The following is a 24,984-nucleotide window of genomic DNA, read 5'->3' on the forward strand; positions in this document are numbered from 1 at the left end:
TGAATTCTCAAGTTCTCCTAGCAATAAAGCTGACCTAAGTTCATAGAGCTGAACAGTCTTTTCATATCTGATTTCCACTTCCTATTTTGAGATTCATTTATATCAGTTGAACATTTGCGATTAGAATGGGAGTTGTGTGATTAGATTTATGTTTCTTGGAATTTAGATTTGATTGAACATTTAGAAATGAGTTATGTCCTTTGATTTAGTTGAATAGAGGATTCTTTGATAATTTGTAGATTTAATTCAAATTGCTTGGACTGTTGTTCTGTAATTTTGAATCTAATTGAATGATTTTGATGACTCACAGTTGTGGTCATCCTTAGAGAATTGCAACTTGTTTCTCAAATCTTGTCAATTGATTTTGCTTCTCTAGTAAGATAGTTGTTTTTTACCTGTGTTTAGAGAGTTTTGAGCAGTAGATGAATCTATCCTTTGAATTGACTCTAAGAGACTCCAATTTATAAGATTGAACAAGGAAGGAAGGATGAATTGCTAGGGGAACTATCATTTCTTATCTGAATCTCTTTTGCATTTTGGATCTTTGTTATTACCCTTTTCCTTTGAACTTATTCTTACTTAGATTTCCCCAGTCTGAAAATCAATCTTTCACCTTGGTAACTTGATGATTAAAGTGAATTGTTAAGAATTAAACTATAACTTAAGGCTCCTTGAGAAGAATGACCTAGGTATTGCCTCACCTGCTGCATTTTCCTAGTATAATTTTGATTACCTAGTGACAAGGTTCATCACCCCTATTCTCAATCAGATACATGACATCTTCCATGTTTCTCAACTGAAGAAATACCAACCAGATCCCTCTTATATTTTGGAATATGAAGATATCACACTGTAAGACAACTTGACGTTTGAAGTAAAGCCGTTGAAGATCACAAATCAGCAAATTAAGCAGCTACGAAATAAGACCATTCCAATGGTCAAGGTGATTTGGAAAAGCTTAACATAAGAAGAAGCAACATGAGAAAAGGAAGATGATATAAAGAATAATTATTTGGAAATCTTCAAACAACATATGTTTTAAATTTCGAGGATGAAATTTAATTAAGGGGAGGAAATGTCACATCTCGCAAAATTTAACCTTGATAATAGAGACAAAAAATTATGTTAAGGGTCAATAGGGAAAGTAGACTGGCTGAAGAAGTTAGGCATGACATAAAATCAAAAAGGGTCTAGACTCATATTTTCAAAATTATCAGTCGAGGAAGGGTAAAATGGAAAAATTTGAAAAAAAATTCTAAAAAATTTCTAAAAAAATGAAAAATTGGTAAATTAGATATTTTAGAATCGTATTTGAGGTTTTGGAAGTGAAAATTAGCATGAAAATAGTTTACTATGGAATTTTCTAAAAACAAAGGTTTTTAAAGAAAAATAGTGAAACTGAGACAAAAATAATTATTTTAAATTTCTAAAGGCCTCAATAATTTTTGAAAAATGTAGAAAAACTATTTAAGGATTTATTTGAATTTATAAAATTTATTCAAGGTCTTGAAGGTGGAGGAATTAATTTTAAAATATTTATTATTGAAATCTTATCGGTAAAGCCCTATTTCGGAGAAAATTCAAAATAAATAGTTAGGGGTTGAGATAAATTTTGAAATTTTTCAAGAGTCTTTCATATATTAAAAGGGAGTTTTTGATGGAGAGAAATAAATTTTTGGAGGCTCAAAAATATTTTTCAAAATAATAATCAAAATAGTGAGTTTTGGTTAAAAATTAATATTTACGATTGGATGACACTTCTTTTTCCCTTTTAAAATCAGATTTGCACTTCATATTGGCCTGAGAGGGCCCAAAAATTTCATGAAAGACATGGGTCAACAATTGAACAGGCTTAAGCCCAATTTAAACCAAAAAATGAATAGAAAAATCAAGAAGAAAAACACTTGGCATAATCTGAAAATTAGAGGCATTTGATGAAGGCCACATGGCCCCTTATGTGGCAGATTTTGGTGCCACAAAGGAGGGATGAAAGGTCAGATTTTTGGTCTATAAATACCCCTTCATATTAAGCATAATCGGCAAAAAATAGGAAAATTACGAAAAATTCTATCCAAGTGAATTCTCAACTCAAAACAGCACCTAATACCTCCAAATCCAAGGAAAATTATCAAGTTTCAAGCTAGGATCCATTAAGGTATGTCTAAACTTGATTTTGGTTGGATTTAAGGGTTGTTTTTATTGATATTTCATGACATTTCTTAAGGTGTCATGCTGTGATTTTTTGGCCTGATTAAGGAAGCATTAGAAACCATGAATTTGAGCTTGGAATTACATGTTTAATTGATGTTTGGATGGAGTTTTGGAAGAAAATCAAAGTTAGGGTTTATATAGACCTTATTCAGCCACTTGGAATTCTTGGAGTTAGAAATTGTTTCAATATGATTTGATTATTCCAATGAGCTTAAAAGATATTTTGTGTAGAGAAACACTAAGAAAAAGTGTTTAAAATTATTGGAATAAAAATGAAAATTTTGAAATTTAATACTACCCTATTTGACAAAGTCAAAATGTAAGGAAAGGAATGTGATTTTGTTCAATCTGATTTGATATTTGGATTCTACATGAAACATTGTGTAGGAATAACATAAGAGATTGATGGAAACAAGGAGGAAATAATTATGTTAAAAATCAAGAAAAAAGGGTTTAATTGAGTTTAATGTTAAGCATTAGTATTTATGCTTGAATTGTTAGTAATTGGGATGTGTTTGTGCTTGGAATGATAGGCACTTTGTAAGAAATCTAAGAGGACCACAATAATACCAAAAGAGGCCAAATTGATTAAGCAATAAGAGGTAACATTGAACTCATAATTTGATTGCTTTCTTACTTGTTTAAATGTGTTTTGCAGTTTGATTCATGTTGCCATGATGTGATTGAGCAAATTATGCGATTATGTATGGAATGCTATGTTAAACATACCTTACCAATAAGAATGGAAGAATGGTATAATGGCTTGTATGATTACTGTCACATCTAGTAATATGGTAATTAGGAATAAGGACATTCTTAACCAATTAAGGGCTAAAAATGATAAGGAGAAATAGGAGAATTTTGGTGGAAAATAATTATTATGATTTTCCAAGTCAATTATGGAAGTTTGACTAATTAAGGAAAATTGGTCATAAATAATTATGGAGAAAATATTTCCAAGCGTTAGAAAATTAACAAATAATAAGGATAGTATTCCTTGAGAATTACATGAGGATATATAATTGATTTTATAACCAAATTACCCTTAGAAAAATTACAAAGGAATTTGAGGGAGATTTAGGCTAATTTGAGGCTTTTTATTTGAAAAGTTCCAAATAAATATTTTTAAAGAGAATAAAATTCTAAGAAAATTCCTATGGTGTCCCAAGGAATTATAAGAGATTATGAAATTAAAAGGAGACCATCAAATATCCAAGATTTTTTCTAATTCTTTTGACAAGTGGAAAAATCATCAATGAGAAGGAAAATAGTTTTCCTTTTTATTTAATTAATGAAAAATTGAGATTGAGTTAAAGAGGACATTTTGGGAAGAGAAAAATGAGGAGAATAAATTATGGATCTGATAGAAAATAATTACAAAGGCCAATGTAGTGTAATTATAGAAAAGAAGTTAAACCTGGAGTAAAAGTACACTGATAAAGTAAAAGTACACTGCCAGAGTAGTGCACTTTATTTAGCCCACAATTTGACACTTATCAAACCCCTAATAGAGAGTACTTAAAGTTGCCAAGCCTTAAATGGAGAGGATCTTGACTTTTGAAATTAATTTCATTTGGCATTAAGTTAATTAAGAGAGAGGTTACAAGAAGGAGCAGGGAATTGACACTTGGCATATCATTAATTGTGGTAGTTGAGATATTTTGGGCATTAAGAGAGCTCATCCTCTCCCTTTTTCAAGACACGTTTCGGCCAAGAGAAGAAGAAATAATAGCCATCCATTTTTGAAGCTCAACCAATAAGAAAGACACTACCTTTGGTCAGGTAAGCTTGGAGTTAAGGTTAGTAGATGACCCTATGTTGTTTCTTGCTTGATTCTCTTGAGTTTGATAGTTGAAATTTCTAGTTTTTCCCTTGGAAGTGTGCTAGACGAAATGTATATGGTTAAGGGAAGGAAGTATTGATGTTAAACCTAGTTAGAACACTATGAATCATGGTTGTTTCAAGTAGTTTAAGTTGTTGTTTGGAAGTTTTTCATGGTTGGTTCTTTAGAGATAGGGTTTGGCCAAGATAAAAGCTATAACCTAGGATGATATTTTCAAAGTTTTGATACGTCTATTGTGTTCAAAATGGGAAATGGTGTAGGATAAACCTAAAGAACAAGTGTTGGAAGCATTAGAATCAAAGTTGTGATTTTTGGAGGAACAAACCCTATGTTTCAACTAATTTGGTTCTTGAGGAAGGAAATTTCTTTTTATAAATCCAAGCCTATATTTAGATTCTACATGAAAAACCATGTAGGAATTAACCAAGAAAGAATTTTTAGGGTTTAAAGAAACAAAGCTCCAAAATCAAAGACTAAAGATTAAAGGGATAAGGTTCTACCATTGATTTTGTGTTGTTTGATTTGTAATGTTGCTGCCCTTTTTATGGATTGTAATGTTAGGGTTTAATATTTTTGGAGGAGAGGAAGAAGATCAAAGAAGCAAAGAGCTTTTGGATCAAGATAGTAAGACTTAATTAACTACTAATGTTAACCTTGCATTGTTTATTGTGACATGAATGCTTGCTATCATGTGGTTGAACTATGATGATTGTGATATGGTTGCTTCTCAATTTGTTGCCATACCCTTGCATGTTGAGGTTGCCTATTTATAAGAAGATTAGTTCTCCTATGGTAGCCAATATTGAAATGCTTTAATGATGATGTATGTTTGATGTTGTGGTTATTAATCTTACTATTGGGATTTTATTGAAATCTCACCCTCCCAAAATAATCCACATTTTAGGGCCTGAATCATCTAAAGGGAAGTTGTAGATTCAAGGGTGATTATGGCATTAAACCATAAACATCATTTGACTTTTGGTTATGTATATTTATGAATGTTGTGATGCGGTAACCCTAAGTAGGCCATCAACTTGGAGTTGTGTTTTGATTAAGTTCCCGGATGAATTTTACCACAAAATTTGGCATGCTTAAATGTCATGTCATGAACTTCAATTTGATAGGTACCACGTTAAAAATGGATGACTGTAGGATTTTTGGCGAATTTTCAAACTTAAGGTTCAAAATCTGGAAAGAGGATTTTTACCGAAGTAATAGTGGCAACTTCCACAAAAATTTAGCACTTACTCAAAAGGAATTGGTTCATGAGATTATTTTTTCTTGAAAGAGCTTTTCACAAAGTTTTGAACCACTCTGTTTTGAGTTTTCTAGATTAAGTTATGATTTTTCAAAGTTGGACCAAAAATTTGGAACTTACCAAATGAATAGTGAATTTTCGAAAAGTAACGCCTAAAATGAAAATTTTGAGCTCAAAACCATCCAATATGGTCTAAAATGGCTCCAAATGAACTCTAAGTCATTCTAGTAGTAAGCTATAATATTTTGATTATTAGAGCAAAGGTTCTGGCATATGATAGAAATCTCTGCTTGGATAATGTGTTAGTTAAAGGGAAAATTGACATATTTTGCAGGAATCAAGATAAAGAATACCATGGATTGGGATGCTAAGCCTGAGAGTTTAGTGAACCAAGGAGAGACACCCTATAGGGGTGAATGTTTGATGTTCAAAAAGGAAGACCCGACAGAGTGGTTGAAAGATGCTCACCCAGGGCACTCAATCGTCGGGTCTAACCTAGCACCAAGTTTAGGTGGACTCCCTGCGTTTGGTTTTTGGGTAAAATGCATAGTAGTTCCAAGTCCGCCACCATATGTTTTTAGGTTCAACTTTTCTGAGCCTAGTCAGTCTTTCTTTCTAGGCTCCCACCCAAGTGACATAGCTGGCCTTAGTACTATACCACCAGTACCCCTAGCACCTGTAGTACCTATCCTTGTTCCAATAAAGCCTAAGATATGTAGTCAGGATCAACTGAGAGAGAAGTTAGAATTCTTAGGACATCATATCAAGAAAGATGAGGATCAACAAGACCCAATCACCTACCTAGATTACCTCTAGGGGGTGAGGGTGTTATATTAGACTCACGGGCTAGGTAACCCTTATCTAGATGCTGAAGACTGGATTTATACGATGATGGACATGCTTCCATACACACCCTCAGGGTGTATGAGTTCTATCACTTGGATCAAATAGTGGGATTAGATATTGAGGATTAGATACAATGCATCAAAAGCTTTGTTATGATTCACTTTTTCTAGTCAGTTAGGATCCTTGTGACCTGACGTAGGACTTATTTTGTTACAACTAACCATAGTAGGTTAGACTGGCGATGCTTGGTTGTTATGTATGTTTCTAAAATGGCGTGTATGTGTTGAACTTTGTTGCTATTGATAGATATATGAATACTGTATGATGTATGCATATCCTTAAGTGAAATCCAAGTATGTTGTTTACTTCTTGTTCCATTGTTATGCTATCTGTTTAGTTAGCATGATAGTCAGAACCTGAAGAAATTATTTGCTGGAGAGACCCTGAGGACATAGCGCAAGGGTGTCTCCTGATTTGTTATAGTTAATTTTGGATTGCCTAGAGCAACAACAGAAGACAATTGAAGATATAAGGGTGACGCAAGCTTGTCAGGAACAAGAAAGAGACGCCACAATAGCTGCAGCAGCAACAGTGACAGTGGCTAACCTCGACAAGAGGCAGCCAGAAGAAGAAACTTCCATAACTCAAGCATCAAAATAACTACCTAGACTGACAATGCCAGCAGTAGAACCTGATAGCATCCAGCAGTGGATGACTCGCTTAATTTTGGATTCCCTAGAGCAGCAACATAAGACAATTGAAGATATAAGGGCGACGCAAGCTTGTCAGGAACAAGAAAGAGACGCTACAATAGCTGCAGCGGAAACAGTGACAGTGGCTAACCTCGATAAGAGGCAGCCAGAAGAAGAAACTTCCATAGCTTAAGCATCAAAATAACTGCCTAGACTGGTAATGCCAGCACTAGAACCTAATAGCATCCAGCAGTAGATGACTCACTTTTGCAAGTACAATCCACCATCCTTCAATAGAGTGTTTAACGTCCAAGCGGTAGAGGACTGGATTAACTGCTTGGAAAATATTTTCAAAGTCAATCAGACAGTCCAAATGGCGATCTACAAGCTAGAAAAGGACGCCGACCGTTGGTGGAAGAACACCAAACTCATTCCTGATGCTCAGAACACGAGAGTGACATGGGAAGTGTTCTTGGAGCAGTTTTACAAGAAGTACTTCCTGTGATTAGTGAGGGATGAAAGGAGGGCAGAATTCTTGACACTGAAACAAAAAGATAACGAGTCGTTTGACGAGTACCTGGCTAAGTTTATCTGTCTCTCTCACTACTCTAGCTATCTCTGTTATCAAGACGATGAGAGGTGGACAATATAACATCTTGATTTCTAGGCCTAGAAGTGCTAGAAATAGCCTGAATTGGATAGGCTACCAGACCCTCTGTTTAGCAAAAGTCTCAAAGATGAGAAAGGAAGTTAAAGTAGTTTCAAGGACTAAACTACAAAGTGAAAATTTTAAGGGACTAAAGTATAATCAAAGTTAGAGGCTCCAGTAAAGCCTCGAAGGCCCAGAAAGAGAAAAGAGGCTAGATACAGACCAAAGGTTAAGTTAGAAGCCTCAAAGAGATGATTTTATGAGGCTGAGCCTAAGTAGGGGTAAAACCGTAAATTCAGAAAGTTACGGCCATCAAGGGTAAAAATAGAAAGTACATAGAAAATTCTAAGAAAATCCCAAAAAATGGGAAATGATATTCTAAGGCCTTTTGTGAAGAGAGATAATGAAAATACCCCTGAGATAACTTAAAAGGAATTTATAAGTTTATGGCTCAGTTTGAGATGTAGAGGTAGATTTAATTGTTTGAGTCATAAGGAAACCTCAGAAAATTATGGTAAAATAGGGATGTATGATCTAAGAGACTGTAAAAAATTATAAAATTAGTCTCATTCCTAGAAGACCAGCAAAATGGCTTTAAGAATACTTAAAATCCAGTTGTACCGAAAAAGGGCATTTTAAAGAATGATTTTTAAGTGGGGCTACAGGTTGAGTTATGGCCTGAGAAAATTCACAGATTTTCTCTAGAATATGAGAAATTTTATGATATTTTTGGATGAATTTTTGGAACTCTAGATTGAATAAAATGCCCCAGTCAAATATTAAATAATTTTTATCCCCTAAATAGGAGATAAAACCAAAGAAAATATCTAAGGGCCATCATGATGGTGCTAAGTCAGCATGCTGAGTCGCCAAGCGTAATCATGACACCTACGAGTCATCATGTTGAGTCATCAAATGCAATCATGACACCTACGGGTCATCATGCTTGTAACATCCTAATTTTTAATCTCTAAGACTTAAGTAAATCGGTCAGTAAATATTTATTAACATCACTTTAATAGTGGTTAATTATATATATAAACAATTAAAATATTTATGATCATATGTGTGTGAATATATATAACTATTTATATATGAACTAATAAATAAAACTAAAAGGTTAAGAAGTCCCACATCGACTAAATGATATGAAGATGGGACTCTATGAGCTTATGAATAGGTGGTAGTAGGGAAGAATTAAGAATAAGTTAAATATTTTCGCATAAAACTGAGATTGTCTCAGTAAAGTGCCATGTGCATGTTCATAAATTGTCGGATCGGGCTGAAATTTGGTCTTCCAGTCCAAGGCATCTATTTCGTCAATTTCAATGGTTAGATTAGTGATTTAATATTTGAGGTATGAGTTATTAGATATGCATTAAACTCTTTATTTTTAGATTTTGTAGATAGAACACTGAGTAGTAAAGTATCTTTTTTAAATTTGTTCGCCGTTAGATCAAGCCAAAATTTGGAGAATAGACTCAAGACATATAATATTTTAATTTCAATAGTTAGATTAATAATTAAACATCTGTAGTGAGAATAATTTAACTTGTATTAAATATGTTTTTCTAAGTTTTTGAAAATAGAACATAGGCTATAATTTGAAGGCTTTCTACTTGGGTTGTGAATAAATGATAATGACATGATTTAGAAATTTAAAGATAATATAAGCTAAAGAAACTTAAGAATTGAATCTAAAGCATAGTATCCATGTTCTTACTTCAGATCTTAGAAAAATTACACATGCTAGAATTCTGAGTAACAATTCGGAAACCTTAAAGAGGGAGTTATGGGTTAAAATTTAATACTTTGCTTACCCATAAGATACTGTAGTAACGTATATTTTCTGTTTGTAGATATGATATTTGGTTTGACGATCCTAAGTTCAGGGTCTTAATCTTTAACTTGTAAGCACTTGTTGGACAACAGGTAATGTGAATTCTTACTTGTTTTATCCTATCGATTCCCCTAAGAGGAGTTTTTAATTAAATTGAACCCTTTAAGATAGGCTTGAATAATATGGAATAGGAAAGTTGTTGTGAAACTATCAGAAAACTTTACAACCATTTAGAAGTTGCTTGATGGGAGTCATTTGTGAAAAATGAATCAATTCATACAACTTTAGGACTGGATAGGAGCCTGGTGAGTGATTTTTGGATGAAATTGTGGACTTGGGATGTACTGTGTAGTCTGTTGTGGTGAAAGGTTATTTTTTCACCAAGGCAATTTATCCAAGCCGATATTTTATTTGATTGTGTTTTATATGTTAGCATGAGCTTCTGTAATGGTATGTTTATGCCCTTGATTATCTAAACATACTATTGTATGGTATGATATTAAGTATCTTATATGGTTAATGTATGATTTGAATCTCTTAAGATATATGTTCTTGAAATACTTGATGAGAATTTAGAACTGTCATGACTATGATTAATTAGTTTAATATTCGGGGAGAGGTGTGGTGATGGAGCTTTATATACACATATTACCACGTGGTTTGCCTCTATAGCGCACACTATAGTTGGCCTATTAGAGAGGGGAGTACCCCCTCATTTGCGACACTCTAGGAGTATCCCTGGGCAGGCAGCATCCCCGTTAGGATATTGGGCAATAAACCCATTAGGGTAGAATCCCCCTTTTCTGGAGGAACCTATAGCCCACGTGTGCTCTGCCAACTTTAGCCGGTCAGCATCACACACGTGGGAAGCTCGTGAGATTCATCAGTCACATGATTAAGACTTAGCCCATGGGTTCAAGTTGGCAGGTATAAGGAGGATATAAGGCAGGAATCGAATGACAAATAATGATAATGAATCATGAGTAAAGCAAGCACATGTGTTGATATTTTCCTTTAGCTTATATGTTTATGATATCCGGTATCTGTTATGTGATGATTATCTTAATTGTTAGTCCCACTTGGCGCCTCTTAGGGGTGTTGGTAGGTGAGATGGGTAGGAGTTTTCGTTACTGAGACGGTAGTCTCATTCTGTTACATCTACAATTTTTAGGTAAGCATAATAGAGGAGCCACAGCGGGGAAGGAACCGGAGGTGTGAGGTCACCTTCATTGGTGACCACACCCCAAACTCTGGTTATGTTTAGTCATTAATTATTTGCCACCTAAGATATCATTATAGATCTCTTTTTATATTATCAATGTTGAAACATTTATGATTATATATTTATGAGGATGTCTTTGAAATGAGTTAAACTTTATTTGGTTAGATTAATTGTGACAAACTGTGTCAATCAGGTGTATGAAAGGCTTTTTTATAACTATGTTAGGGGTATAATCCTTTCCTAACATGGTTATGCATAATGGATAAGTATAATCCTTTTATAACCATGATATGTTGTATTGCTAACTCTTTGTCTTATTCTTTTATATCATGGTTATGTGATAATAAGTAAGGAAATTTTAAAATAAAGTTTGTAACCCGTTTTCTCTAATTACCATGGTAATGGTGTTGACATTCCTATATTGTATTAAGTATGGCAAGTTTCTAGATAAGGTGTTACAATGCTAAGTCAGCAGAAGATGTTTATGGACAGCATAAAAATCATAACACAGTACAGGAATATTTTAGATAGTCCTTTATCTAGTCATTATAGTGAAATCTCTACTTCGTGACCTAGTAAGGTTAAGTTGTCTGTCAGTAGAGCTAATTATTTTCATCTATGCTCCTCTAAGATGGTGCCTATGTACTTTTACTGGCCAAAATTTTAAGAAGAAGTTGTCCCGGTGATATAGGATAAGTCAGGACCCGAAAAGTATCTGATACAGTGCAAGATTGGCTTGATAGGTGGAGAAATAATTAAAGAAATATTTTTGCACGAATTTTCCATTTATTTCCTCCCTATTTTAATGCCAAGTTGATGAATGTGCATGAAAGGAATTGTTCAAGTTGTTAGAAGAATCTAGAGCAACCAAGAAGAGTATAAAAGAACCTAAAGGGAACTAGAAATCTCTAGAAGCATCTACAAGCTTCTTGAAGTCATGACTCACCAAGACACTTGTCATCTTCTTAGGCTATGTTGCTTAAGATGTGTACACATGGAAGGGTAGTTGAACAGAGGGCTAAGATGAGCTCTTATTCAAGAAGGGCATGTGTGGTGTAACATCCAGACTTTTAGGCCTAGAAGCATCAAAAGTAGCTTGAATTGGATAGGCTACCAGACCCTTTTTGAGCAGAAGTCCCAAAGATGAGAAAGGAAGTCAAAGCAGTTTCAGGGACTGAACTGCAAAGTAAAAGTTTTTCAGGGGCTTCAGTATAATCAAGGTCAGAGACTCCAGTAAAGTCTCGAAGGCCTAGAGAGAGAAAAGAGACTAGATATAGGTTAAAAGTTAAGTTAGAAGCCTTAAAGAGAGGATTATATAAAGTTAAGTTCAAGCAGGGACTGAACTGTAAATTCAAAAAGTTATGACTAGTAAGGACAAAAATGGAAGAGTGTACAGAAAATTTCAAGAAAATCCCATAAAATGGAAAATAATATTCTAAGACTCTTCTATGAAGAGAAAAGACAAAAATACCCCTGAGATAGCTTAAATGGCATTTATGAGGTTATGGCCAATAAAAAGTACACTGTTTGAGGTAATTATTTAAAATAGCAAGAAACCTCAACAATGTATGTAAAAATAAGAATTAATTGGTTGTAATATTGTACTAATTTATAAAATTATTCCCGCAACCAAAAGGCCAGCAGAATGGCTTTAATAAATTAAAAAGCCGATTATACAGATAAAAGGGTATTTTAGTAAATGATTTTTATACAAGGCTTAGAGGAAGTGTTATGGCCTGAGAAAATTCATAGATACTCTCTAGAATTAAAGGAAATTTATGGATCTGACAAAATAATTACAGAGGCCAAAGCACTGTAATTATAGAAAAGAAGTTAAACCTAGAGTAAAAGTGCATCAATAAAGTGTTAATCAGAGTCTTGCACTTTACTTGGCCCACAAGTCGCCACTTGTCAAGCCTTTAATGGATGGCAATTAAAGCTTTCCAAGTGTCAAGCTACCAATGGAGAGGATCTTGACTTTGGAATGTAATTATATTATGAATTAAGTTAATTAAGAGAGGTTTCAAGAAGGCTTAGGCATTTGACACTTGGACTTTCATTAAATGTGGTAGATGAGATATTTTGAGAGCACTAAGGAGCTCATCTCTCCCCTAAATTAGATGGGAATTTCATCCAAGGCAAAGAGGAGAGGAAAAGAGAGGGTTTTGGAAGGAGAACCAAGGAAAGCTATCAACTTTGGTCATCAATCAAGGATTCAAGGTGAGATCTTGGTTCTATATGTGTTCTTGTCTTGTTTTCCTTCTCTTTTAAGGTTAAAAAATCTGTCTTCTCTCCCTTTTGATGGCTGGTCGAAATGGTTGATGAGTGGGGAAGGGAGTTTGGTTGTTAGATCTTGCTAGAACACCTCAAAGTATGGTAGATCCAAGTGGATCTATGTGAAAATTGGAAGAATTACGTGCTGATTTGATGCCTATTTCGAATTAGTTACTGTTCATATCTAGTTCTAAAATTTGGTATGCTTAAAGTACACTCTGTAAGGTTTACATCCATGGGTAGAACACTTCATTTGGATATGTGTACGATTTATGATGATTTTTTAAAGTTAGGATTTGAAATCTGGAAACAGTGTTGAACTTTTGGGAGAGTGTCGAGTTCCATACAATTCCGGTACTGTTTGGCATAGAATTGGCTTCTAAAACTATTTTTCCTTTAACATTAACTTAAGGAGGTTTTAGGGAGACTTGGAAGCACTCAATTTGGATTTTTCTAGATTTAATTATGAATTTTCAAAGTTGAGCAAAAAAATTCTGGAGATTCTGCATGAACAGTACCCGCGAACCAAAATTTCCAGATTTGGTATTCTTGAATCTAAAGCCATCTAAAGTGGTCCTAATTGACAAGAAATGGATCTTAAGGATGGGAAATGATAAGATTTATATTAGAAAAGTTAGAAAGAAAGCCCTAAGACTAAGAGAAAGGGGTTGAGGTTCAAGAAAGCTAGTCTTGAACTTTATGTAATCTAATGGTCTTAATGGATTGTGTGATCATTATGGTTATGTTTAGGACCTTTGGAACATCCAAGAGGATGTTTGGTGATGTTGATCGAATGTCCACATGGTTGGAAAGTCAAGGGAGTCAAAGGAAAAGTAAGAGGAAAGCTTGAGGTGCAAGGTAGTGAACTTACCCTTTATGTGCTTGACATGGTATGCTTATGTGTTGGTTTGTATTTGTTGTTTCAATGATGTTGTGACATGATGATTGTTGCTGGAAATGCTGTTTTTAATATGTTCCCATGGCCATGCATTTTTATACCAAGCATAAAGCATGATGGCATGTCACTAGTTAACTTAAGTTTATGAAAAACTACATACCATACACTAGCATCCATCTTGTGCATGTATGTGGTAATGTTTGCTACTGAGATTCCCCCAAATCTCACCCCTTCGTAACCAACCATTCAGGTCAATCAATGATGGGCACTAATGGCATGAGAAGCAAGGAGAAGAAGTGGAGAATTATTGATGCTAATGATTGATACTAATATTCAATGTATAATTCTCCTATGTTATAATTATGTTGTGAATGCCATGTATTTAATTATAAAGCTTATGGCATGTATAGGAATGTATGAGGATGAATGGGAAAAAGTAAGCCTATGTTAGGTATGCCAAAGAAATAAAAAGAATTAAAGTAAAGAGATGTTAAGGGATAAAACGTAGGTCATGGAGCAGTTAGTTTCGAGCTTCAGTTTGACCTATCATATGAATGAGTTAAGCTACGAAATTTGGTATACTTATAGTGTACATCCCAAGCTTTAAAATGAGTGGTTAATCATCTCATTTGGATGTGTATACGAAGAGATATGAATTTTCAAAATTAAGGTGGAGAATCTGGAAAGTCCAGATTTTACCAAACGAATAGTAATCTTAATCCAATAAACTATACGTTTTCAGTGAGGGTGAGTTCAGTTGAATTTTTTTTCTTAAAGAGCATTGAAAGAGCTTTATGTAGAATTTTGTAACACCTCCATACGATTTTTCTAGAATTAGTTATGATTTTTCAAAGTTGGACCTGTAATTTGAAAACTGGACAGTGAACAGTAATTTTTCCGAAAATTAACGTCCAAATTGAAATTTTTAAGTGTAAGACCATCCAACATGGTCTGGAATAGTTCTAAATGAATACTAAGGTACTATATAAGTAAGGTGTGACATGTGGCATTATGGAAAGTATGAAGCCTATAAATACCCCCCATCCATAGTTCATTTTCGTGCAAGACCATTTTAAGAGGAGAAACTCTTGCAAAATCAAAACTAGAGAGAGAAAGAAGAGAATTCTAGAGAGGGGAAGTGACTTGGAACCAAGGTAAGGCTTCCAAACTTCTCTATGTTAGTTTATGGTAGTTATATGTTGATTTTATGATAGTTTGATTATGTTGGGAAGTTATTTTCCTAACGGCAAGTGCTGTCCAAATTTTATCAAAATGATAGGGAATAATTTTACAAAGCTAGAACATCAATCCAAAATTAAGAGCAAAGGGTTAGGTTCAAGAAGGTTAGTCTTGAGTTTATATAATCTCTTGGCCCTAATGGATTGTATGACCTATGTGATTATGTTTAGGACCTTGGAACATCCAAGAGGATGTTTGATGATGTTGATCGAAAGCCCTTGTGGTTGGGAAGTCAAGGGAATCAAAAGAAAAGTAAGAGGAAAGCTTAAGGTACAAGGCAGTGAACTTACCCTTTATGTGCTTGATGTGGTATGCTCATGTGTTGGTTTGTATTTGTTGTTTAAATGATGTTGTGACATGATTATGGTTGATAGAAATGTTGTTTTTAATATGTTCCCATCGCCATGCATTTTTATACCAAGTATAAAGCATGATGGCATGTCACTAGTTAACTTAAGTTTATGAAAAACTGCATACCATAAACTAGCATCCATCTTGTGCATGTATGTGATAATGTTTGCTACTGAGATTCTCTCAAATCTCATCCCTCCCTAACCAACCATTTAGATCAATCAACGATGGGCCATAATGGCATGAGAAGCAAGGAGAAGTAAGCGGAGAATTATTCTTGTTAATGGATGAGATTGTTGATGAATGTATAATTCTCCTATTTTGTAAACTATGTTATGGATGCCAATGATGCCATGTATTTAATTATAATATTTATGGGATGAATAGAAATGTATGAGAATGAATGGGAAAGAGTAAGCCCAAGTTGTGTATGTCAAAGATATAAAAGCATTAAAGTAAAGAGTAGTTAAGGGGTAAAACATAGGTCCGAGGGCAGTAAGTTTGTAGCTTCAGTTTGGCCTATCAAATGAATGAGTTTAGCCACAAGATTTGGCATACTTGTAGTACACATCCCAAACTTTAAAATGAGAGGTGGATTACCTCAATTGGACATGTACACAAGGAGATACGAATTTTCAAAGTTGAGGCATAGAATCTGAAAGTTCCATATTTTACCAAATAAATAGTAACCTTTATTGATTAAACTTACTAACTGGTCAAGGATAAGTCTAATTGGTTATTTTTCCCTTAAAGAGCTTTCAAGGAGCTTTTTGTATAATTTTAGAACACCTCAATACGATTTTTATGGAATTAATTATGTGTTTTTGAAGTTGGCCAAGATTTCAGTGAAATTTGAGTAGTGCGCAGAAGTATTCTGTGACTTGAGGTCGCAACCTGAGAAGTTGAGGTCGCGACCTGAAGACAAAAATGGCCTCTGTGACTTTGAGTCGTGACTTGGAAGCACTAAGTCGTGGCCTGAACTGGGAAAATGAAAAAGTCTCAAATTTTTAAGCCTTTTCTCATACTTAAGGGTTATATAAAGTTTCAAACGTGATTTTTCATAACTTGTAGTCTTCAAAAGTGATTCCAAATGCTTTTGCAAGGCAAGTTAATTGGTATAAACTTAAGGTGTTATATTTTTAGTATCAGAGCAAAAGGTTCTGGCATTGGATGAAATGCTCTGATTTAGCACAAAAGTTTACAAGGAAAAGTGTTCTAGACTTTAATGGTATAGTGAATGATTAGTGAAAGAGAGCCTTAATTGTCGTTCGCTTAGAGGTTCTCGCTCAAAAATTTATCCAAGCTATACAGTATAGTGCAAACTCAGGTCGTTTCACTTTTGGGAGCCTTTATTAATTATCTAAGCTAGACTAAATGCCATGCAATGCAATGAAATGGGGTTTTGGGTTTTTAAGACTTAAATGAATGGTGCCTAAGCTAAACGCAATGAAAACAAACCTAAGATACTATATTTTTGGTGTTTTAAGATAATAATGATGGAATGGAAATGAATGATAGGAAATCTCTTGAAAATGGCTTTGATGGCAATCATAGTTCACTTAAAATATTAAGAGTTTCACAAATCATTAGGTTTTCTTAATAACAACCTCAATAACTCATTGAGTCAAAAGCTTACATTAATAACTCATTAATGAAAACTTTGTTAAGCTTCCCTAATGTGTAAATTGGAATGATAATGCAATTGGCTTAATGAAACACACAATCAACTCAATACCCAACACAACTATGCAAGATAGGTGAGAATCATGAGAGAGACATTAAGCATATATGCAACTACATATATTTAAGCTCATATTTCAACATCCATCAATCCAAAATACAAAAGATAACCAGTAACCACTGATTACAGAATTAATCAAAGTATCTAACTAAGAAATTACAATTCCTAAACCTAGGAAATCATAAATGCCTAGCTAAAAACTGAAGATTAAAACTAAACTCCCCTTTGAAGCCTGGAAACTCATGCCACACCACCATTCTTCAAGAGTTGATAAACCCTAGCCCTCCATAGCTTCAAGAAAAGCTCCAACTGAAGTGAATCCGTCGGCCATGGTAGCTGGGAGTGGAAGGAATTGAGATGGAGTGAATGAAAGATGAAGGAAATGGATGGGGAAGAAGATGGAGGTGGAGAGGCAAGAGGATGAGAGAATAGAGGTGTTGTAGGAGATGGAATGGAGTGTATGGTCGAAAATAGGGTTTCTAAGGGTTTTAGGGGTCCATCTGGGTTGGATCATATGATTAGAAGCTCTATTTTCGCGTTCTGATCCGGATCTGGTGTTGTTGACACAAAGAGTTCGCCGCGGCGAAGCATGCCCGAGAGGAGCTCCGCCTAATCTTGTGATTTCGTCGCGGCGAAGCTGTAAGTTGGCCGCGGCGAACTCTGCCCGAGAGATTACTGGTGAGATTTCAATTTGGCGCTGCAACGAACTCTATTAGTGCTGATACTCTGATCTTGTGTTGTGTCATCCTTTGGTCTTTGATCTTGGCTCCAATTCTCAATTGTCCTACAATAAAAAGCAACAACTTGAAGCATCAATTGTCCTAGAAATCAACTGAATACAATTAATAACCAATTATGACAATCTTAACCTCAAAAAGACACTAACTCAAAGCAAGGACTCTTAATCTAAATTAAGCACAATTATCATCAAAAGGAGCCAAAATCTATGATAAATACCCTTAAAATGATATGAAATAACATAGAATAGTTGGGCTAAATCAATTAGGGAAGAAGTTGATATTCTTCCCTAGAGTACTACTAGATTAGTTAGTGAGTTGACTAGGGTTGCTCCTCAATAGGATGCTATGAGATAGAAAGGTAGACACGGATCCTCAAAGCAACAAAAGTACTCCAGTACCCTTAGATCATTGGTGGTACATAGGTTCCAGTAAGAGTTAGAGAAGGATGACTGGACTGTTAAGGTATGCCGTAGGGGGTGTGATTGGCTGATTGTGCTGCTAGTTTATGCTGCTTTGTTATACGAAGGTATGTGCCCCATATAAGTTGTGGCTTTATTCCTTTGATAGTTAAGTAATGTAATGAGATACTGAGAATCAGAGCAAAGGTTCTGGCAAGTATGTAAACAGAGTAGAGGTTCTGGCAAGTATGTAAACAGAATAGAGGTTCTGGCAAGTATGTAAACAGAATAGAGGTTCTGGCAAGTATGTAAACAGAGCAGAGGTTCTGGCAAGTATTTAAATAGAACAGAAGTTCTAGTAAAAGTTCTGACCAAGGTATAAGCAGAGTATTGGTTGAAGCAAAGGCCGGTATAAGGGAAAACCTAATTAGAAAAGTAACAGGTTACTATGATTTGTCCGACTGAGGTTAAGATATTGAGGTGTTTTCTCTAAAGGAAATAGCCATAAAAGAGAAGTAAGGAATAACAGAGAGTAACCTGAGCAATAGGTAGTTGCTGCTAAGAGACTTTCCCTCAAGAGAGGAATGGTTGGGCTGAGCAAGCTTGACTGGGGAATGAGTCACAGTTGAAAGACATCCCCTAAGGGTAATAGCTGAGAGTATGGTAAGCCAGGAAGGGGTAGAAGTCTAGACCCTAATAGGAAAGCAGGATGACAACCTAAGAATCAGATGATTCATTAAAGGTGCCTGACTAGAATGCCACATAGCAGAAATGTTTTGATGATCAATGCATACTGTGTGATATGGTCACTTTATGATTAGTAGATGACCATAGAAACGAATGGTTAAGGGTATAGTGAGCCAGTCAGAGGTATGAGTCAATGCTCTAACAAGGGAACCGAATGTCAACCTACACCTTAAGTAATCGATGTGACCTCGATAGAGGTAGAAATCCCTAAGGAATAGTGAACTAAGAGGGACAGAGATTAGATAATAATGAATGAAGGGTCAATGATGACCTAGGTGCCTGACCTAGATACCACACAGCAAGGTGATTAAATGTTCGCTGTGTGATGTGATGAGGGTATGGTGATTAATACCTGACCATATGAATAATCGATCAAGAGGTAAATAAAGTTAGAAAGAGTAAAGTCAGGCAAGATCCCTCTTGAGGTTAGAGATGAAAGGAAATGAATAAGAATATGATAGTGGATGGTTACACTGGGAATTGATACACATAGAGAGATAAGCAAGTTCCTGATGATACCTAGAGCTCGATGATGCTTAGATACATGATAATGTTAGGGACTAAACAATATTCTTTTATGTCTCGAAGGCATCTAAGAGCATGCAACCATAGCACTCATGCCATTAAGGAATTTAAGAGATGAGATTCCTATAGATAGATGCCACTACCTACACGATTGAATAATCTAGCAGAGAGGCTCCCTTTAATGGGGATATGGTATTCGAGGAATGTACCCTAGCAAAGATTGCATATGAGAAAAGTCTTGACCATGAAGTAGCTCTCTAAGATTGAGAAGTGGTTCTCTTAATCAGAGTGACACTACTCTAGTAAGAGTAAGTTAACCTCTAAAGAAATGAAAGGGAAAGTAAGTGGTTGAATTAATGATGCCCCAGTTAGAGCAATTGATCCTCCCACAAGGAAAGTAAAGGCAGCCAAGGCAAGGCACAGGACAGACCTTACCCTAGAAAAAGAGTAAAACTGGTTAAGGAAATAGAAGTGTCATATGCAAACAGATGCTCCTCGAGCTTAATAGGGTATTACGGGATACTGAAGGATAATGAGAATATGATGATACAAGTCTTCTCTTGATGCTGTCTAAATTTTAAGAGACAGCTAAGACTGTAGAGTCCTAATACAAGGCTGGCTGGCATTGATACAATGGCAAGTTAATGGGCTCTAGAGATGAGCTAGTGCCTAGGGATTCGAAAGGCACAAGGAAAGAAAAATGGCCTAAAGAAGCTAAAAGTAAGGGCTAAGGAAATATGGAAAGGCCAAGAATTCCAGAGTTGACAGAAAGGATTGAGTATAAGGCCTAAGAAGACAATACTGATATCTGTAATCAGTCTTGGGGAATAACCAGACAAGTTACTAGCTGAGTGGAGGTGACTTATTACTCAGTCCTGTGATCTAAAGTCTCCCAAGGATGGGAAAATGGCTCAAGTTGAGGAAAATTTTAGGGTCACGATGGATCCTGAAGAGGCTTATAGTAGAGCGCAGTAGCTTCCGAGGTCATGAAAGACTAAGCCTAAGAGAAAGTGGTTGAGCCACAAGAGCAAGAGTATAGTACCTCTTTGGGAAGACTATGACCAAGGATGAGTTTAAGATACTGAAATCTCCTTTAGTGGTGGACTAATTGATTGAGCTCAAATTATTCTTATCTTTTTATTACATCATCCATAGTTTTGTTGCATTTTCTGGCTCTTTTGGCTATAATTGAGCTTATTTTAGATCAAGAGTCCTTGCATTGAGTTAGTGTCTTTTTTAGGGTAAAATTGTCATAATTAGTTATTAATTGTATTTAATTAATTTCTAGGACAATTGATGCCTTAAATTGTTGCTTTTCAGTGTAGGACACTTGAGATTGGAGCCAAGATTGAAGACTCAAGGCACAACACTACTACAAAATGAAAAATACTCGACGGTTATTTTGGCTCATATTTGACAGTTAAAAACCGTCAACTATACTGGCGTCATATATTTCAACAGCAAATATTTGACGGTTATTAACCGTCAAATATTTAAATCATACTTGACGGTTACTAGAGAAAAACCGCCAATTATTTTGAGATTATACTTGACGGTTCCAAAAACCGTCAAGTATTCTGTAATACTTGACGGTTCCATAGAGTGACCGTCAAGTATTATAAACATACTTGACGGTTATTTTTGAAAAACCGTCAAGTATTATTTAATACTTGACGGTTTTAAAAGTAACCGTCAAGTATGTTATAATACTAGACGGTTTTAACTAATAACCGTCAAGTATTATTCGTTTTTTTTAAAAAAATTCGTTCTCCTTTGCCAGCAACCCCCTGCAATTTTGAAACCATAACAAAGGCTCATTCAACAGAATCATGCAGGCCAGCATTCAAACCAATTCAGCCATATACATATATGTTAATGAACCGAAAATAATTTACATTATCATATATATACATGAACCAATGAAAACCAACTGTGATATATTAAAATTCTGGCAAGTACAAAAAGGTGAACCAATTCCAAAATTAGCCAATTGCCAAAGTTGTGCAATGCCTAAAACTAACCAACAGCCAAAAATGAACCAAAACCAAAATTATATTGAAACCAAAGCTAGCTGTACGTACATACACTGTCTTAATGTACACTTCCCTATCTATGTTGTGCCCACTGACGGAATAAGGCCATCGCCAACTCCTCAACGATTTCTTCCATCTGAGCAGATGAATACACTGTGCAATATGTGTCGGCAAAGTACTGTATGCAACCACAAATTATGACTTAAGTTAGATAGAAATGTAAAGCTACAGTAAGTACAATAATTCTTAAATATATAAATTGAACCTTAACAAATGCATATTACCTGCGTGGGAATTGTGTCAGCATTGTGCAGAATTATCTCCTTCATAAATTTCATCACGCAATATCCACAATGGGAGCTCTTGTTGGGCTGACGTGGGCACTGTAAAGAATGGAAAAGGAAATAATATTAGTCAATCATATAAATAAACCATATTTAGTAGAATAGTAAATAATGGTAGTGAATACCTTCACTTTCTTCCACGGGAAGGTATCGTCAAATTGGCCGTTTTTTACCGGGGGCAGGGTAAGGCCTGATTTGTGCGGTATAGCCACAAAGCCCTGAGAAGACAATAAAATTGAATATTAATGATTGTCAAAAATTTGATTGAAGCAAGAAATTAAATTAAATTTAAATAATAGAGATAAATATTACTTGTTGAACAATGAAACCATAAATGGTCGATTGGTTGGATCCCCATGAAGAGAATCAAGATACCAAATCCTCGGCTTTGTGGGATTGACCACAATCAGCATCCAGTGTCCCCTAAGTATAAGAAAGACAATTAGAACTATTACAAATTATTTTGAAAATGAAAGAATTTAGGAAAGTTTACCCTTGACAATAAGGCGCCAAAAACAAAGTCTGAGCCCCCGGTGTTGCCCTAGAAATGAAGATATCTAACAAGTCTCTGGATAAGTCTTTCTTCATATTAGGTCCGTGGCCAGCAAAAGTGTGGGGGCTGATAATCTTGAACTTGTCATCAAGGCCACCAGGGGCTATGAAGTTCTTGAAAAGATATCTAAATCAACAAACGAAGATATCAATAGAATAAATGTTCAAGTACTTAAGTATTTAGTTAAGGTTTTAACAAATACCTGATATAAAAGTTACAGGCATTTGTGCTGGCCATTCCATGCGTCAGAATCTCTTTCAATACTTCATTTGTGACATAATCTGACGAGGGTCGACCGTATACCTCTGGCTCAAACTCTAGGGGAATCATGAAATCCTCGCCATGTTCTAATCTGGCCCCAATTGCATATTCCTCAAGACATATTCGGAATCTTGATGATACCACTTGAACGGGCTCAGAGGGCTGCTTCTGTGGTGATGATAATGAGTGATCACCCAATAGGCTCTTCTTCCCCTTAGACTGACAAACAGACTGTTAGTAATTAAAATAGAGTTTATTTTAAATCAGCTGAATTTGTAGACCTATACATATATACCTTTGAAGGATGTCCTAATGTAAGAAGACGGCCAGGCCAAGCGACAAAGCTACCCACTGCTTGAGCCACTGTCTCTGCATCTGGGGTGGGTATCGGGAGGGCATAATTTGCATCAATAGCAGTGTTCAACTGCACCCTCACATGATCAGCAGGGAGAGGAACATTATGAATTATACTCTCCCCTGGTAAATTGAACATGCGGCCCGTTGCAACAGTGTGATGTTTAGGGCTATCCGCCATACACTGAACGTCCGCTTCACCCTGATTTGTTTAACATGAGAGACAAGTTAGCTAGATATATAAATTATTGAATGTAATTATATAAACACAAGTATTATACCTCAGGTAGCAAGGGGAATGTGCAGCTGTCTTTGCCACTTGGGCTGAGATTCGGAGCCGGCTGTGGTGCTTGATTCTTGATCAACTGCTCGATTAGGAGCGCTTGCACTTTAACTGCTCCTTTAACCAGCGTGTTTCTTCCTTCAGCTCCATGAACTCAGCAGAGGAAGGCGTGCACGATGAAGAGGGCTTTTGTCGGTACCCAAAGTAATCTCTCTTGGTGACTCCATAACCGACACCCCTAAGAAGACCAGGATGGTCAGGAGTCCCCAATGCCCTCCTCAATATATCCTGGTCATCTGCAGAATATGCCCCCTGCGAAACTTCCTGGGACAAACTCTCCTGTGCAACAAACATTGATATAGTTATTCATACTTAAAGATATTTGACAATAACGTGAAGATTATTTAATTTAGAATAATACTCACCATCCTGTCCACGACCTCCTTAACGCGAGGATTATCAATTTGGCCATCTTTATTTTGCCTGGCCAGTGCCCACAGCATCTGACGTGATACAGTGACATCTGATCCCTCTTGTGAGTCACCTCTTGCTCAAGGCCCGCATAACCCAAGCGGCCCTTTCGGTAGGGATACTCATTCTTCTTTACTCTTTCCTTATTTTGGGAACTTAATTCCTGCAAAAACAAAGTAGATTCACAATTAAACAATATATAGATTAAACAAAATGGACTATTTAATATCAAAAAGAGCGAGGATTATTACTTGAAATTGCCTATCACGACGTGACGTCACAAAAGCAGCCCAATCCTCTGGTTTGACCAAGTCCCGTATCAAGCTAGGAACCTGGGACTCGTCGGCTGTGGAAGGATCCTTCAAGTACTTGTGTGTGACAAAATATCGGAAAGAGCGTAGTGCCCTCCCAGCCTTCCCCTCCACAAACCTCTTCCTGCTCTCATCTATATCAAATGCAGACTGCAAAACATATAAAACAACACATTAGTGTCACGCAGCTTGTAAGAAAACGAAATTTGAGTTATAATATATTACCGATACATCTGTCCAAATAGTGTCTCGCACTGAACGATCAACCCTCCTCCAGTGCTGCGCTGTAATGGGCACGGTGCTTCGTGCCACTGCCCCAATATAGCTGATAAATTTATTTGACCGTACAGCTTGTCCTTTCTTATTCCACTGTACGGCAAATTTCTTTCCTTCTGTTCGAGCTTTCACGACCTCTTGCATGACACAAAGGCCCCTCTGTATGCGTGCTGCCTCCTCTTGCAACTGTCTCTCCTGCTCAGAGGCATCTCTCGGCTGAGATGGGTTATCAGTGCTAGATCCGCTATCGTCTGCCATCTGCAATGAAATTGAAGTAAACAAAATGAATCAGAATCCATTAAATGAAAATAAAGTCATTAATGACGAAATTTATTTGAACAAAATTAAAACAAATAAAAGAATCAAAGAAAATAATGAGAGAATTTACATGCATGTTTAAGAAGATCTTTTTCTTTTTCTACTCTTATGTTTTTGCATGTTCTTCTTGGTTTGAATTGTTTTGATCTTCTTACGAAACACTTTCCCCCTCTTTGAAATCCATATTCCGTCGTTGTGATCATGCCTGACATACATGGATTGATCTTCATTTAAATGAGAATCAAGTGAGGCCCCTTGAAATGGATCATCTTCAATTGCATTGTCTTCATACCCCGTCTCTTCAAT

At 35.8% G+C, this 24,984-nt stretch overlaps 2 protein-coding genes and 2 long non-coding RNA genes across 4 annotated transcripts; all 4 read right to left on the reverse strand.

The window, feature by feature from the left end:
* Positions 1–21,386: 21,386 nt before the first annotated feature.
* Positions 21,387–22,025, reverse strand: LOC114750330 (uncharacterized). Its single transcript, XR_003740652.1, has 3 exons — positions 21,977–22,025; positions 21,792–21,890; positions 21,387–21,685 (listed from the first exon to the last, which is right to left on the reverse strand). It is a non-coding gene; the product is annotated as an uncharacterized LOC114750330 (long non-coding RNA).
* A 315-nt stretch (positions 22,026–22,340) lies between these two features.
* On the reverse strand, positions 22,341–23,043 carry LOC114750336 (uncharacterized). Its single transcript, XM_028938904.1, has 3 exons — positions 22,961–23,043; positions 22,607–22,884; positions 22,341–22,530 (listed from the first exon to the last, which is right to left on the reverse strand). The coding sequence occupies exons 2-3, from the start codon at positions 22,732–22,734 to the stop codon at positions 22,341–22,343; spliced, it is 318 nt and encodes a 105-aa protein (XP_028794737.1). The 5' UTR covers positions 22,735–22,884; positions 22,961–23,043.
* An 805-nt stretch (positions 23,044–23,848) lies between these two features.
* On the reverse strand, positions 23,849–24,360 carry LOC114750324 (uncharacterized). The gene is made up of 3 exons (XR_003740651.1): positions 24,310–24,360; positions 24,025–24,234; positions 23,849–23,936 (listed from the first exon to the last, which is right to left on the reverse strand). It is a non-coding gene; the product is annotated as an uncharacterized LOC114750324 (long non-coding RNA).
* On the reverse strand, positions 23,917–24,770 carry LOC114750342 (uncharacterized). Its single transcript, XM_028938916.1, has 4 exons — positions 24,749–24,770; positions 24,310–24,618; positions 24,025–24,234; positions 23,917–23,928 (listed from the first exon to the last, which is right to left on the reverse strand). The coding sequence occupies exons 1-4, from the start codon at positions 24,752–24,754 to the stop codon at positions 23,917–23,919; spliced, it is 537 nt and encodes a 178-aa protein (XP_028794749.1). The 5' UTR covers positions 24,755–24,770.
* Between the last annotated feature and the right edge of the window lie 214 nt (positions 24,771–24,984).

Source organism: Neltuma alba, unplaced genomic scaffold (assembly GCF_004799145.2).
Source record: "Neltuma alba isolate B1F8T4 unplaced genomic scaffold, ASM479914v2 tig00001079_pilon, whole genome shotgun sequence".
Taxonomy (NCBI): domain Eukaryota; kingdom Viridiplantae; phylum Streptophyta; class Magnoliopsida; order Fabales; family Fabaceae; genus Neltuma; species Neltuma alba.

Bases quoted from the DNA above. Each gene is read 5' to 3' on its own strand.
- LOC114750336 (XM_028938904.1), bottom strand. From the start codon at position 22,734: ATGATTCCCCTAGAGTTTGAGCCAGAGGTATACGGTCGACCCTCGTCA. The intron at 22,531-22,606 runs GTATTTGTTAAA...TTGTTGATTTAG, and splicing joins GCCTGTAACTTTTATATCAG to ATATCTTTTCAAGAACTTCA.
- LOC114750342 (XM_028938916.1), bottom strand. The intron at 24,235-24,309 runs GTAATATATTAT...TATGTTTTGCAG, and splicing joins CTATTTGGACAGATGTATCG to TCTGCATTTGATATAGATGA.